General features: G+C 41.0%; 1 protein-coding gene across 4 annotated transcripts in view; it reads right to left on the bottom strand.

Annotated features, from left to right (window-relative positions):
- The window catches only part of CEP350 (centrosomal protein 350), a 91513-nt gene that overhangs the window by 54623 nt on the left and 21926 nt on the right, over positions 1–14964 (bottom strand). For all 4 annotated transcript variants that reach the window (XM_077332217.1, XM_077332216.1, XM_077332218.1 and 1 more), the window contains exons 2-11: positions 14610–14695; positions 13548–13591; positions 12157–12271; positions 10474–10597; positions 8638–9242; positions 7549–7662; positions 7267–7383; positions 6368–6514; positions 3651–4300; positions 3244–3365 (exon numbers count right to left, since the gene is read on the bottom strand). In XM_077332217.1, coding sequence (XP_077188332.1) covers positions 3244–3365; positions 3651–4300; positions 6368–6514; positions 7267–7383; positions 7549–7662; positions 8638–9242; positions 10474–10597; positions 12157–12271; positions 13548–13591; positions 14610–14682 — 2111 coding nt within the window. In that variant the 5' untranslated portion in view covers positions 14683–14695. The remainder of the gene's footprint in view (positions 1–3243; positions 3366–3650; positions 4301–6367; positions 6515–7266; positions 7384–7548; positions 7663–8637; positions 9243–10473; positions 10598–12156; positions 12272–13547; positions 13592–14609; positions 14696–14964) is intronic.

Genomic DNA, 14964 nt, shown 5'->3' with positions numbered 1-14964 from the left:
TCTTCCCACTGTGCGCACCAAGATCAGTAAAAATACAGTTCAATTTGAATCTCAGTCTTTCAGGAAAAATGTATGTTTAGATCTATAAAAACATACAAAATCTTAACTGTTGTTTATTTACTTAGAAATCTGTATATTAGTTGATTTTGTTCTATTGCTTTTAGTTGTATATTGCTTCTCCAGAAGCAATATGCAACTAAAAGCAATAGAACAAAATCAACTAAGACAATAAAAGCACACAATAATTGAACGTAACAGCCTATAATAACTTTTTTTTTATAATAATTTTATTGTTTATTATTATATAAAGCATTTACAGAGAAGTTGTATTGAGAAAGCGACCAGTTGATATGGTTTGCCATCTCTTTTAACATAGATATTTAGTTCTCATCACATATTATTCCTAGTCTAGAAGTTTTTACCACATTTTTTAGCCAAGTGATTATTAATACATATGAGATCTGTTATAGGAGTACATTCTGTTATTATCTTAAATGATATTAGGTCAGTCTCCTTCATAAGTTGGCACTAACCCAAGAATTACTACTGTTGTCTTGTTAATGCCTATAAAATATAGTTTGTCATCCTCTTTTGGCATACATATTAACATACATATTCAATTCCCAGCGCATATTAATCCTGATCTAGGGGTTATTACCATCTTTCTTAACAAAATAGTTGTTGTTACATAGGAAGGTATAATCTATTATAAGGATATATTCTATTATTGTCTTAAGTGATATAAAGTCAGTTCCCTTCATATATTAGACCTGTCCTAAAGGTTGCTACTGCTTTTTTTTTTTCTCACAAGAAGCCAGGAGAATACTCCATTGTTCAGCTCATCTTTCAGGTGGTCGCAGAAAATGAAATTGTATTTTTTTCCATAGTAGAGTGTTTCTGATTGTCCTTCTGTCAGGGCCAGAGAAGTCTCTTGCTTGATTCTTGCTTGTAGTCGCCTTTGGGGGGGCTCTGAGTCCTTTGTCAATCTGGATCTCTTCCTCTGATCGCACAGAAATTTCTCCTGATAGCTTCCTAGTTGTTGTCGCTTTTGAGTAGACTCTTTTTATTTTGCTGATCCAAGTCATTTCCTGCTCTGAATAGACTTCCAGGTTTTTGGTACTTTCCTTCCATGAATCTGTTTTCCCGGGTTCTTTAAAGATACTTTGGGTTTTTACATCTCTGGCACTCTCTCCCTCCTGAAGTTTCACTTGATTTACTGTTAGCTGAGCTGCGTCATCAGCTGGTCTCTCCAGATCTTGGGCTCCATCCAAAAACTCCCCCTTAGTCCCACGAATTTCCTTTTCCAGCTTATTGACTGCTTTCAGTATCTCTGAGTTTCCTTTGCATAACAAATGGAAAAGCTGTGTCTTTGTTAATTCTTCCATAGTTCTAGGCAGTCACAAACTATAAACAGAAAGTCTCGTGAGGTCTCGCGGGAGCACGAGCGATCCCAAATTATCAGTTTGTCGATCTCCGTATCAAGTCAAATTCTCCCACTGAACGTTCACCCATAAATCTTCAAAGCACTCTCTTTGTTTGGTTAATGGGTGTAATTAGCTGGGAGTCTCTCACTCGGGGAAAGAAGGAATTCGCTTGTAAATTGGTTGAGGGGGGGGGGAGGGAAGAGCTTGTGAGAGGAGAGAGAGAAAAGCCAGAAAGCTTTCAATTCTTACTGTTGTAGGTTCCAGCTTCTGTCAGCTTCTGCTCCTATCGATCTGGTAAATGATGGTCTGGGAAGAATGTGAGGTCGGCTGGTCGTTTCAAGCTTGTAAAGTTGTTTGCGACAAAGACGCCATCTTGACCTTGAGCTCAAGCCGCTATTAATCCAGGGAGGTCTTGCTTCTCCCTACGGATCTGTAGGACCCTCAGGTCACCGTTCCCGGTTCCTGGGGCGACCGGTGAGCAGATTTGCGTATCTGTTCAGGTCAGCCAGGTGCATAAGCCCCTGACCCTCGGCATGGCTTAAGAGCTGAACTAAAGTCCAGCTTTCTTATGGCGCCATCTTGAGGTCTCCCCAGCCTATAATAACTTTTGATAAAATAATCCTCAGACTAGGAACAGAGCATAAATACCTGAAAAAGATGGAACTCACTAGTTATAAGCCTGGGTAAAGAGAAATGACACCTAAGGGAAGTAAGGATTCCTTAAGGCCTCAAAACTGCCTGAACTTCCACAGTTCCGCGGGGCCTGCAAGAGGGAGCTCTTCCACCAGGCATCCGCTTGAGGCCGACCGACTCAGAACACCTGCTGGTCCCCCCAGATGCCCCCCCCAAGACTGAAAGAATTAACCTTCCAATGTTACTGTTAATTGTTATTTATATTATAAATGTTGTTTTGTAATCTTTTTGATGCTATATGAAAGTTGTTTTGGTATTATAGTCTGTATAATGTTCCATGTAAGTTATTTAACGTTCAATGTAAACCGTCCAGAGCTGCAAAGAAATGGACGGTATAGAAATCTAAATAAATAAAATAAATAAATAACATTTCGGGGGTTCTCCCAAGGTCAAAAGGTCGAAAAGGGCTATACTAAGAGGTCCTAAGCACAGGGCTGTTTACCCTTCACACTTATAACATACTACCTTTAGGCTTTCCTAATTTGGCACCAAGAAAATCTGAATTCTACACTCTGCATAAACGCAACAAATCTGCATAATTTCTTTCATGAAACATTATTAAAATTATAATTTATCACTTGCTTTTGCTAGCCATAGACAAAGAAACTATGCAGGGCACTAAAAACTAGTTTCCGATCATGTAGCCACTAGGATAGTAGACTTCAGCACCCTTTGGCCACTGCAGGCGCAGGTCACCTTGGCTTTGAATGGCCACCAAAGCGCGCTGAAGCGCACAAGCCTAGTAGCCACCATTCTGGCTTCTGAGGTTTTAGCAGCTAAGCTAGAATCCTGCTTTTTTATTAAAACTGAAAACTAGAGTTCTCAGGAAGCTGGATGATGTACCCAACCATAGCATTGCACATTCTATATTTCTGCAGAGCCCCAGCATATATCCGGCCTTGACTACACAGAAAGAACACCCCTGAGACACCAAACTCAGTTGCTGAACTGCTATATTCGAAATATTTCAGTGAGGCTGCAGGAAAATGCTAGCTACCTTTAATACAACCGTTTTTCTTAGCAAAAGTTTTAGTATATGTGCTGCCGAAGCGAGCACATTCTTAGCAAAAGTTTTGACGGTACCATTACTTTGATAGGCTTTTAAAAGACACTCCTGCTCCCTTACCTAGCAAGAGTATGATGAGGCTCAGAGAGAGACATATCGCTGCTGGAGGAAGCACTAGGTGGACGTTCCTGTGCCTTATTTTCCTTGTCAGATTCTCCAGATGGCTGATAGCCAGGTTTGGGCTAGGAAGGAAGCGAAAGCATGTTAATGAAACTGAAGAATTTCAAAGGCAATAAACAAGACAGCCTATCCAAATTAGAGACTAAGAAATGGGAAGTTACCCATCATACCCTTTGCTACCACCCATCCAGCATGCTGTTTTGAAGACAAGAAAATTTTCAGCTTGGCTACTAAACTCAGGATCTTTTCCATTTTCCCCTGCAGTTTTTTGTCCTGTTCTTAATTTCCATGCTCATTTTTAAAACTCTGGAACAGCAAGAAGTTGTTCCTCTCTCAAATAACTATACCTGTACATCCTGTTTGAGTGGGAGTTGTGGATCCTCCAGCAAGGCTTGATCTAGGAACAATCTGGAGTAAGTCTCTTGTAGTTGCTTGGGGACTAGCTCAGGAGCCGATGCACTCTTTGGCTTACTAGAAAGAGCTTCTCTTTGTTTCCTGTACAGTTCCTGAAGTCTCTTGTTCCTCTGTTCTGTTGCCTCCTTCTGGGCTTTCTTCTGTTCACTCTGCTTTTTCTTCCTCTCTTCTTGCTGCTTAATGATATATTGACGAACCTCATCTGTATCATAGTGGCGTTTCTTAGAAGTGACTTGAGACTCTTCGTTGGTGCCCAGTTTGTCCGGTTTCCTCTTGGTCGGGCTGTGGCTCCTGGTAAATGCAGTAGGCGCTTCTGAAATCTGATTTTCTTCACCCATCTCTTGTTTCGTATGCTGAGCCACAGAATCCAGTTGTAGGTCATCAAGAATCCCCTGGATCTCCACTGGCAAGAAGTCTTTATTTACGTGGTCTTCCTTCTGTTTAGTGTTCTTAAGAGCGGCATCTCTCTTCCTCAAGCTATTCTCCCTCCTCATTTTACTCTGGGATCGTTTAGGACTTCTTGAGCAGGGTTTTATGGCTACATCTCGCATGGGATCAGATTCTGTCTTCGCAAAGTGCGATGCTAGAAGGGGGGAAAGTGTCAGAAATATTTGACTTTAAAGGCTGTGTGAGCTGGGCCACAGGGCTATTTAGACTCCCTTTTTAAAAACAAAGAAGACATTTAATTCCTCAGTTATGATACTTCATACAAGAGAGGTCTGGGGCATTCAAACAACCTCTGCAGAGGAACCAGCTACAAACAACAGGAACACATCAAAAAATCCTTCCATTGGTGATACATGAAAAGGAATGGGTTGACAGTCTTTAGAAGTTGGGAATCATGATGAAGATAAACCACTGCAAAAAAACTCATTAACCTGGAATAAAATCACAAAAAAAACTTCACTGCTCTGGGGCTAGATTGAATGTACATAACACTCCCTCGGCAGCTTAGTACTATAGTATAATTACTCTACATCGCTCCATGAGACTCTATATGGTCTACTTGCTGAAGTTTAGAGCCAAGCAAGTAGAAAGCTCCTCCACTAGCTCCAAATCAGACTAGTAGAAAACAGGGTGGGCACATTTTTCTCTCCTTCATATCCCCATCCGTAACTGCAGGTGTTCCTGTATGGGAGGGTAATGAGGTTGATTGTGTCACTTTTATTTTATTTTAAAACTGAAAGTCACCTTCAGTCACAAGAAGAGGAAGAGTTGGTTGCATGTGGGGGAGCATGGAATCGAACCCGGCTCGCCAGATTAGAAGTCTGCACTCCTAACCACTACACCAAGCTGGCTCTCCACCAAGGGAAAGGAAGGGTATAAAATCAATCAATCCATTTTAATTAATTAATTAACAATTCCACTACCCAAGATACTTTATCCTCTTAGACTTGCAGCCTCCTGTTTTAAGAGAAATTAAAACAGACAGAAGGAACCCTTTTGCTCCAGTCTTAATTAATTCCTGCATCTTCTCCATTCTCTCTTCCAGACTTTCAGAGCTCAGAGTGGGGGAAAGGGGATGTCAAAGATCCAACAGGGCAAAGAGAAAGTAAGCACGCCCAGCTGAAAGAAAGGAGCAGAGGTGTGGCTTTTTAGGATGAAAATTCACATTGGAATAAAGTCGGTCAGTCTCTGGGGAGTTAATCCTTTTAATGTTATGTGTGAGAGGGAAAGTACTCTTCATCTCTGCAAGTCCCTGGAGGAGAAATAAGGCTAGTTAAGTTCTGGCATCTCATGGCCACAGGCCATTTCATTTATTAAAAATGAACTAAACAACTTCGTGCCAGCTGAGTCCAACAGTTACATACACAGACTGTTCAGCAAGTAGAGGGATCAGAAACCTAATTCAAGGCCATGGGCAGTTATTAGCTTAAAGTGTACTTCTAAGCCACTGTTTCAGGATACCTCTGTAGAGGTTTGCACTGTCCTCCCCCAAGTTTTGTGCCGCTGCCATAAAAATCTGATGCCCTATAGTTCTAAGTTTTACTTTAGGATTTGTTTTAATTGTATTACATTTAATTACCATACTGTTTTGGGCTCTTATGATTGTGCTTATATATAACTTGGTCTGAACGACCATAATAAAGTTTGACTGACTGACTGCTTGCACTGTCCTGGAGTTCCAGGAGAAAACAGGCCAGAGGAACACAGAAGGACTAATGACAGAGGTACCTGCTTAGGTTGGAGAGCCAGTCATGTTCTTGTTTCAAGACTGACCTTACAGGTTACATGAAAATAAGTGAAACGTGTATTTCTAATGCAATGGACCACAGAGGTATTCTTTAGGGCTATCTGTTCAGCACTGAGATCCCTCTAGCTACTCAGCATACTCTTATCAGAGCATGAAAATAAAAGTGGACAAATAATGGACAAAATTGTTAGAAAGCTATTGGGTTTTCACATAAACCATTGCACAGAAAAAGAAAAAAACATAGTACAAATACTCTTGTCTTAGTAAAAGCAGGCTTTATATGCATGTTTCCTCCAGCAAAAATTCTGATAAAGCAACAGTCTGCTGACATCATTTTTTAAATTGGTAATTCTTCCACTAGGGAATGAATCAACCATTTTCTGCAGCACAAAATACTTTCTGCAGCTACTAAGAATCATACCACACAACATAGAAGCCACGTATAGCTCAGCTTACCAGATTTAGTGGACCTATCCCTCCCAGTTCTCTCAGCAGAAGAGGATTGTTTATCTTGTGGCTGTAGCTTAGGTGGTGGACCCAGCACCTTCTTTGCCAATCTTTGTCCATCCCGCCAGGAGGACACACTTATTATATTCATGCCTCCTAAATTGAAAACAAACTATCAGTCGTGAGATGTACATTAATCGTTCAGTGCATTCTGGTTTATGAGGTATTAGCAAGGATGCTAGATTCATATGGCTCTTCAACATGTCATTGGTATTTTTTTCATTTATTTATCATATGTAGTGTGGCCAGGACAGCCTATGACTGTAGAATTATCTGGCAATCCGGCAAGAGATGTTTGGAAGTGGTTTGCCATTGCCTGCCTCCGTGTCACAGCCCTCATTTTCCTTGGAGGTCTCCCATCCAAATACTAACCTAAGCTGACCCTGCTTAGCTTCTGAGATCTGACAGTGCCACTGGTGAATCTTCTGAACACAGCTCCTCAATGTGGCATTGTCCCATATTTAAGGAATTTGGGCAAGGCCCTTGCCCAGTAGAAGTTGTGGTGATCAGGTGGTTTCTACCTTGACACAGCTGCTGCCAGAGTAGCCGGTAAATTATGAGCCTCCTTGTGGTACAGGCCACATTTCGGGGTGGAAGTAAGTGTGGCTCTTTTGGTTGTTGATAATGGCAGATGGGGCTTTCCACAAGTCCATCCACTGTAACTGGCTTGGACTGACATCACTCAGCATAGAGCTGATGTTTAGTCTTTCAAGATAGCGGAGATATTTAAGAGAAAGGACTGCAACTACCATAGCGGTTGGCACACCCAAAAAGAAAACTGTAAATTGAACCCAGTCAAAAAGTAATATAGGCCAAAGGGCTTGGTTAAAAGCAATACTTATATTCACCTGGCTTGGAGTCAGGACCCGGCAGCTCTGCCACTTTCTGGACTTTACGCACTGTTTTGGTTGCTTTTCGCTCCTTGATTTTTTCAGCAGGCATATCTTTCACAGCAGAATCGTCTTCTGAAAACCAGCAGAAATCAACACACAAATACAGTTTGCCATGCTCACATTCTGTGCAGGAGGAAATCGGAAGACTAAAGAGGAGAAGCAGCATATAAATCCATGGACTTTAATTGATTCCAGCCACTAACCAAAATCTGAATGCAGCCTAGATCTACTACTTACCTTCTAATTGGAGTGTCAAGTCTCTGCATAGCTCTCTACTCAGATTCAGAAATTCTTCTTCCCGCCACACTTTTCCATCAGGAGTACGAATCTTGGCTTCTGATGGATTGAAACCTAACAGAATAGCAAAGCTACACTGAACCAAGCATTTTAAAAAACAAACTAGTTAACCAAAAAAGTCAATATTTTATGTGGCTGAAGTTAATTATACCAGGAGAAAGTAATATTTTAAGCACCTCACACTAGATAACCAGTTTATTGCCACAAGTCAAGAAACCCAAGATTGAAAAGGGTAGTATATAAACAGATGAACTCAGGAATTTCTGTACAGAAAAAAAAACAGCATTTATTATCAGCAATCCAAAAATAAAGTGCAGGAGATACTTTATTTTCTAAAGGGTACCAGTGAATCGTTAGTATATTTAACTGATTCCTAAAGAGCCACCTGATTACCAAAATTGTGTCTATTGTGCACATGCAGAAATTTCAGTAATTTCAACTAAGTTAATATAACAAAAATCTTAAAGGTAAAACATTGGATTGCCATGACTATCACTGACACCTTAAAATAACTTCAAAACATCTCGGAGCAAATAAATGCAACATAGATTATGACAACACCTGTAGCAACCCAAAATGACACCTGACATTATGTGGCCCCCACCAGGAAGGAGTAAGGAAGAGGGATTAGATGGATGGGCCATGAGGAGAAGACATGAGGACCAAGCTAGTCCTGATCAGCTGGCCTGTAGGATCTTTAACAGTGGCTTGGGGTTCACAAGGGATTGGAAGAAAGTGTTTAACAGGAGGTCTGAGGGACAGAACAAGAGGACAGGAAGCAGGGCCCAGCAAGAAATGGCATTTTTGCTCCCACACAAATGCTCACAGATCCTGTTTGTACAACTGAATACACAATGCCTGTATTATTATGCAAGTAGAGCCAGGAAAGCAGAAAGCATGACGAAAGTTAAAACATTTCAACTGGGTAGAATTCTAACCTCCATCACTGCAACCACCACAACAGAAGTGAGTGTCTTAACATACCAATAAACATTTGTCTTTGTCCACACGAAGTCAGAGATGACATACCTTTATATGAGGGAGCAGGAGGTGCAGCTGCCACTTTTCTCACTTTAGGGGTGACTGTATTTTCTGCAGGGGCAACGATTAATGGATGATCAACATAGTCCCGAAACTGTCCTCTACTATTCAGTTCTTCTTGAAATTCCCACTGCTTTCTGATCCGTTCCTTCAGTTTTTCCAGCTTAGCATCATGCTGGTGGCGCTTTAAGATATCTAGTCTGTGAGCACTGGAGGTAGTGGTAGAGGAAGTTGAAGATTCGGCCAACTGTGGGTCTTTCAATTCAGCATCTGGGGCTGTGGTACTAAGAGAAGTTTTAATATACTCGTCCCTAGATCCCTCAGTCTTTTCCTCCTCTGATCTTGTAGGAGTTACAGTTTTAAAGAAGGGATCTGAGTTCTGCAAGGCATCAATTGCTGGTCGGTCATTCAAATAGCGAACAACAGTTTCATCTACAGAAGACAGGCTCTTGAAATCTCTGTTTTGCAAATCTGGCTCATCTTTTTCATAGGTCATATGACTTATTTCTTCAGTCTTATTCCCTGCTTCACGCTTCAAGCATATCCCGTCCAACTTGCAAGAAGTTTTAGAAGATGAGGACCACTGTATGTCCCTAACAAGAGAAACAATATTGTACTATGAAACAAATGCGGAAAGTTGTACGCAACACCGACCGAGCTGTAATGGGACTCCAAAGTTAGCTTGAGCTTTTAAAGGAACTGCCTTTACCGAGCAAATGGCACATTTCTAAATTATCTCGTAATATATGGTTAAATTTTTTTACAATGCAACCTTAAGAAGAAGAAGAGCTGGTTTTTATATGCCACTTTTCTCTACCAGAAGGCGTCTCAAAGCGGCTTACAATAGTCTTCCCTTTCCTCTCTGCACAACAGACATCCTGTGAGGTAGGTGAGGCTGAGGGAGCCCTGGGATTACTGCTCTGTCAGAACAGCTTTATCAATGCTAGATACTCGAAACTACAGAACATATGAACAAATGTTGAGTCCAGTAGCACCTTTAAGACCAACAAAGTTTTATTCAAGGAATAAGCTTTCGTGTTCACGTACACAGTTTAAAGAAACCAGCCGATTCAGTTGGATGGGGAGGTTCGGTTTGGGAACACCTTGAAGCAAACAAGAATTTTTCAGCTAGTGCTCATCCCTAGTTACAAACCCTGACAGACCTGTAATTTTTGCTGCTTTTAGGAAGGATCAGCAAGGATGCCATGCCTCCTGCCTCCCTTTGTACACATACTGATAACAGCAGAAAGACAGAGATGTGATGTCACTTGTACTGTAGTCCTAAGCAAAGTTACAGCTTGCTAAGCACAAATACTTTGATGGATCCCAAATGGTATAACTCTGCTGAGAACTGCACCATCAGCAGTGGAAAAGTTCCTTCCTTACACTTGGCTTGATCCTTACTACAGCACACCTGGTGCTCGACTTTCTTTTCCTTTGCCCAGCAATATTGATCTGCTGTCCATGGTCCTGCCCTGTTCCCAGGCAAGGACATAAACTCTGCCTCCCTTCTTCCTGACACATGCTAGCAGTTCAGTAGGTCCCAAATGGATCAATTCTCAAACTTAACTGCAGACAGCCTGTTTTTCTGCTTTCCTTGTTGGCATAAACTACCCATTTTACTATTAATAAATATTAGTAATTTATTTTAAACATCCCCCCAAAAAAACACATTTATTTAAAAATAAATAAAACAAACCATAGTAGAATGCAAAGCTGGTCTAAATGTAGGACTCTAAAACAACAAGATGCTAAGTGCTGTACTTATAATTTGGTTTCACCAATATAATTGCAAAATAGCATTATTTTTTTCCCCATACAGACCTAAAGGAAGCCAGGGGCTCATGAAATTCAACGTGTCCGCTCTTTTTCACATTACTATCCAGAGTGGTAGCACGTAGAGGGTAGCGGGAAGACCTCTCCTTTTTTTGACTGGAAGACCTGCAGGCTGAAGCAAAAACCACAAATCTAGGCATTTATTTATTTTACTTTTAACCTGCCCTTCCCCAAAGGCTCAATGATCTTGGGATTCCATTATATAGGAAGTAAATCAAGCATCACTGTCATTGGTAAGCAGTCCCCAAGTTTGCAGGAATAAGCAGAGGACGCCAGGAGATAAGATTTATAATGCAAATTTGCAAAGCTATGTATTAAAAGCATGAGAATTAGTGTCACCTGATGTAACTTCTGCAAAGGGAACTGCTGCCTCCCAAACATTTTAGGCATTTTTCAACAAGACAATCAAACATGTGAATAGGGATCATCCAACAGACATTCTATACTTGAACTTTTAAAAGGGTTTGGACAAGGTCCTTCATCAAACACTCCAGAGTAAACTTTATAGTCATGAAAAAAATATGGGTCCTCTAAGCTGCCTTTTTCAAAGCAGGCAATTTCCCCGATGAGTTTGAGGGTGATCTAATTTATTCTTCACCACCGTCACCACCACCACCATTATCATCATGGGCTATGGCAAAATTGCCCCATAGCCTTGAAAAAAATTCAGGTTCTGGAGTTGGCACCTCCAATGCTAATGCCTACCTTTACACTAAAGATCCCCATAGGGCTTGGAGGCACTAATAAGCAGCAAGTAACCTGCTTATTTAATCCATATTCCCAAAAAAAGTCAGCCCTAAACCCACATTCTAGTGACTGGCAAAGGCTTCTGCCATTTTACTAGTATAAAGGATAATAATTTGGAAGAGGAGATAAAAATCTGAAGCCTCAGCTATCCTCTATACGCTCTCAGGGGCTTTGGAAGCCTCGTTTCCCATCTCTAGGATTCTCAATGGCCCATTATGCACGGAGTGGAAAGTCTGCATTTGGGGTGGAATGGTGGCGGCTAAAATCACCAATTATGCACGCTGCAGGTGGCAACCGGGTGCAGAGTCAACGTATGCCACCGAAAAAGCCACATTAGCGAGATGCGGAAGAAAGTGGAGCTTCCTGGGACCAGGGCGGAACCAGAAGCGACTCCGGAGTATCTGCGTGCATAATCGGATACTCTGGGTTTTGCCGCCGTTGTGTTCTGCCCCGTGCATAATCGGTTTGCTTCGCTTCTTCCTCCTCCTCGTTCTCCATGCCACCGTTTCAGCGGCCGTGCATAATAGGCCTATATGAAGTCTTATTCTTCTGCTTATTTGGAGAATCCTTGAGTAGGTAAATACTTCTGTTTTATCAGTAGGTGTTTTTGTCATCCATACATGCGCTAATCGCTTTACAGTTATATAACACTGGTAATAAAGACAGTATCAATTAAGAAAAACTATCTTTTATGCTTGCTTTTTGTGGTGCTGCCAAATATCACCAGTCAGCACCCAAACAGAAACCACGCAAGAAAAGATTCGCAGGAGATGTGCTTCCTGTTTCAGGGTAGTACGATGATTCGCAATAGGAGTACCGGCTCCGCCACTCAACCATTTCCTTCGTGTGAAAGGCTACTCAATCTCAAGTAATCGCCCACAAACCTATTTGTGACGAAGGATTCTTCATATTTGTAATGCATACCTTTTCGACTTATTTTCCTGGTAGTACTGGCAGATGGTTTCTTGGCATCCATGACAGAGTCTAACACGGCTGTGCTGGTAGGAGCGACTTCCAACTTGTTTTCAATGTGTCGCAGCTAAGGTTTTAATTTATATAGAACACACACAATTAACGTTAGTAAAAAACACATATTAAAAACTCTTCTTGTGCACAGAAGCAAACAGCAGACAAACCATGCTTTAGCCATGAAGAAGAAGAAGAAGAAGAAGAGTTGGTTCTTATATGCTACTTTTTTCTACCCGCTTTTACAATTGCCTTCCCTTTCCTGTCCCCACAATAGACACTCTGTGGGGTGGGTGAGGCTGAGAGAGCCCTGATATCACTGCTCGGTCAGAACAGTTTTATCAGTGCCATGGCAAGCCCAAGGTCACCCAAATGGCTGCATGTGGGGGAGTGCAGAATTGAACCCAGCATGCCAGATTAGAAGTCCGCACACCAAACCACTACACCAAACTGTCTCTCGAGTACTAGCTATGCTGTTCTCCCTTTCAGTGCAGGGGAAAGATTGGGGAATGAGATGCAGCACACAGGACAGGAAGTGAGGGAGGATACTTTAATTAACCCCTGCCTCCCTGAGAAGCCGAAGGGAAAACCCATCTTTGCAGATGTCCTCCGATCCAGGGTGAGAACTACCTAAAACCAGCTCAGATTTATATAAATACTCATTTTTTTAAACAGACACATCACTACTTTTCACAGCTTGAGTTCAATAGTTTATCCAGTGAAAAACAAAACTGCTTGGTATGATACTTTTACATTGAGAGATATGGCATATATTGATGGAGTTGCATTCCTTTCTACCCCTGGAGTGGTTCCTGTTTCAGTCTCATCAGTCCAAATAAGGACACTTACCATATTTGCCGGCGTATAAGACGACTGGGTGTATAAGACGACCCCCCAACATCTCCACTCAAAATATAGAGTTTGTTACATTACATTACAGTACTATGGGCCACTATGGGCAGCTATGTCTATCCCAAATGAAGTGCACCCGGCGTATAGGACAACTCCCCCACTTGGAGGCATGTTTTTCAGGGGGGGGGAAGTAGTCTTATACGCCAGCAAATACTGTATTCCTGATCGATATCAGAATGACAGGGCATAGGACAGGAATGTTAGAACCGAAATGGACAGAATAGTATAAAATGTGGCATTGTATGGGTGCATATGCAGTGTGCATGCATGCATCTGTTGGTAGTCTTTTCCTGATGTGTTCCTTGCAGTTCACAATGGCAAGAATGTGAGTAAAGATTTCCAATACACTTTTCTTTTAAGAAATTGTGGAGAAAGGGTCCATCCAATATGACTGTCTTGGTCCTTCACATATTTTAGTACTAAAAAAATATACATACCGCTGCTTTAGTCTGTGAAAAGGCATCCCACGCTGTAGTTAAGTCTGCAGAAAGAATTCCAAACAAGTTCCTGCTTAATTCAATGATCACTTCTATGACATGTATTTTGCATGGCTAATTTTTTTAAATAGTTTTTACTAGTTACAGTATGTAATTATTTGCTGCAGGAATTACTAGGCATTTTCATCTGAGCAGAACATGCCAAATTTCAAGAAGAGGAATAGCTGTCATAAACTCATACTTTTAACATGGGTACAAATCACACTTTGTAAATCACAGCAAATGCTTTTTGCTTCGAAATGCATTTTTCATATGAAGACAATGGCCCCTCTAGGTTAAAACTGTTCTGGCAATTTTTAAAAGTTCTTAATTAGGCAGTCAAAATGTGTACTTCTGATAGAAGGTTTTAATGTCTCATATTACTGATGAGGTCAGTCGAGCTCTTGGGATCTGAAGTCCTATGAGCCACTCTGAAAGCCATTTGCAACAGAAAAGAGCATTAGTCAATTCATATGTTTTTAATGTAATACCATTTCTTGTGTTAACACATTTAACAGGTCAGCCTTGCTTCAAATTTCTGCAAACCTAATCGTATTACATTGCCTATTAGATGTTTTTTCATTGTATTGGTTGTACTAACTGCTTTGAGTTTAAATGAGAAAAGTAGACAATAAGTAAAAAAATTGAAATAACTTCTTTTTCTCCTAGAAAAGTCAGACAGCTTTAAAAATAATTTTGTCACAAGCCACAGGAAGGCAATTCAAAATGATGTCATTCTCTTCTAAAAAGAACTGTGATTAGAATTGTAGCATTAATACCATTCTGTGCAATATTTATTGAGAAATCTGCACCAGCCGACCTGAAGGCAAATAAAGAAAGCCAGCATTCCGTGGTCTGGCAGCTTTCCCTGCACTGTTAGGCATTTGTGTTCCAACACATATTTGAAAGCTACTGTTGCATACACAGCAAGCTGCGTGACACAGACACATGTCATGCTGCCAGTTTTTAAAGAATCTGGCAAAGCAGTTTACAAAATCAGGACACAAACAAAGAAATGCATACCTCTGATGGAATCCCTGTTGAGGGAGGACCTTGGATTTTGTAAAGGCACCTCATTTTGTTTGTTGCTCCACATCTTGCCAGTTCACCTGTAATACACGCAAATATTTACAAAATCAGAGCACCCCAGTACATCCAATGAGGAAAAAATATGCTTTGGATTTAGGCAAAAGGGAGGGAGGGAGGAATGACTAACTAGATTTAATCTTATAGAATGTGTGCAGTTCAAGTGAAGCTTAACATGGTCATTACAAAATTGCAACATCCATATTTTCCTTATCAATTTATACCTGGGGACTATGTTTCATCTTCCCTCCCTTTTTTCTCTTTTCTTTCTGTTAAAGGATGAAGAATTAGG

Source organism: Paroedura picta, chromosome 4, assembly GCF_049243985.1.
Source record: "Paroedura picta isolate Pp20150507F chromosome 4, Ppicta_v3.0, whole genome shotgun sequence".
NCBI classification, from domain to species: domain Eukaryota; kingdom Metazoa; phylum Chordata; class Lepidosauria; order Squamata; family Gekkonidae; genus Paroedura; species Paroedura picta.
This window is presented reverse-complemented; position numbering and strand designations above follow the sequence as displayed.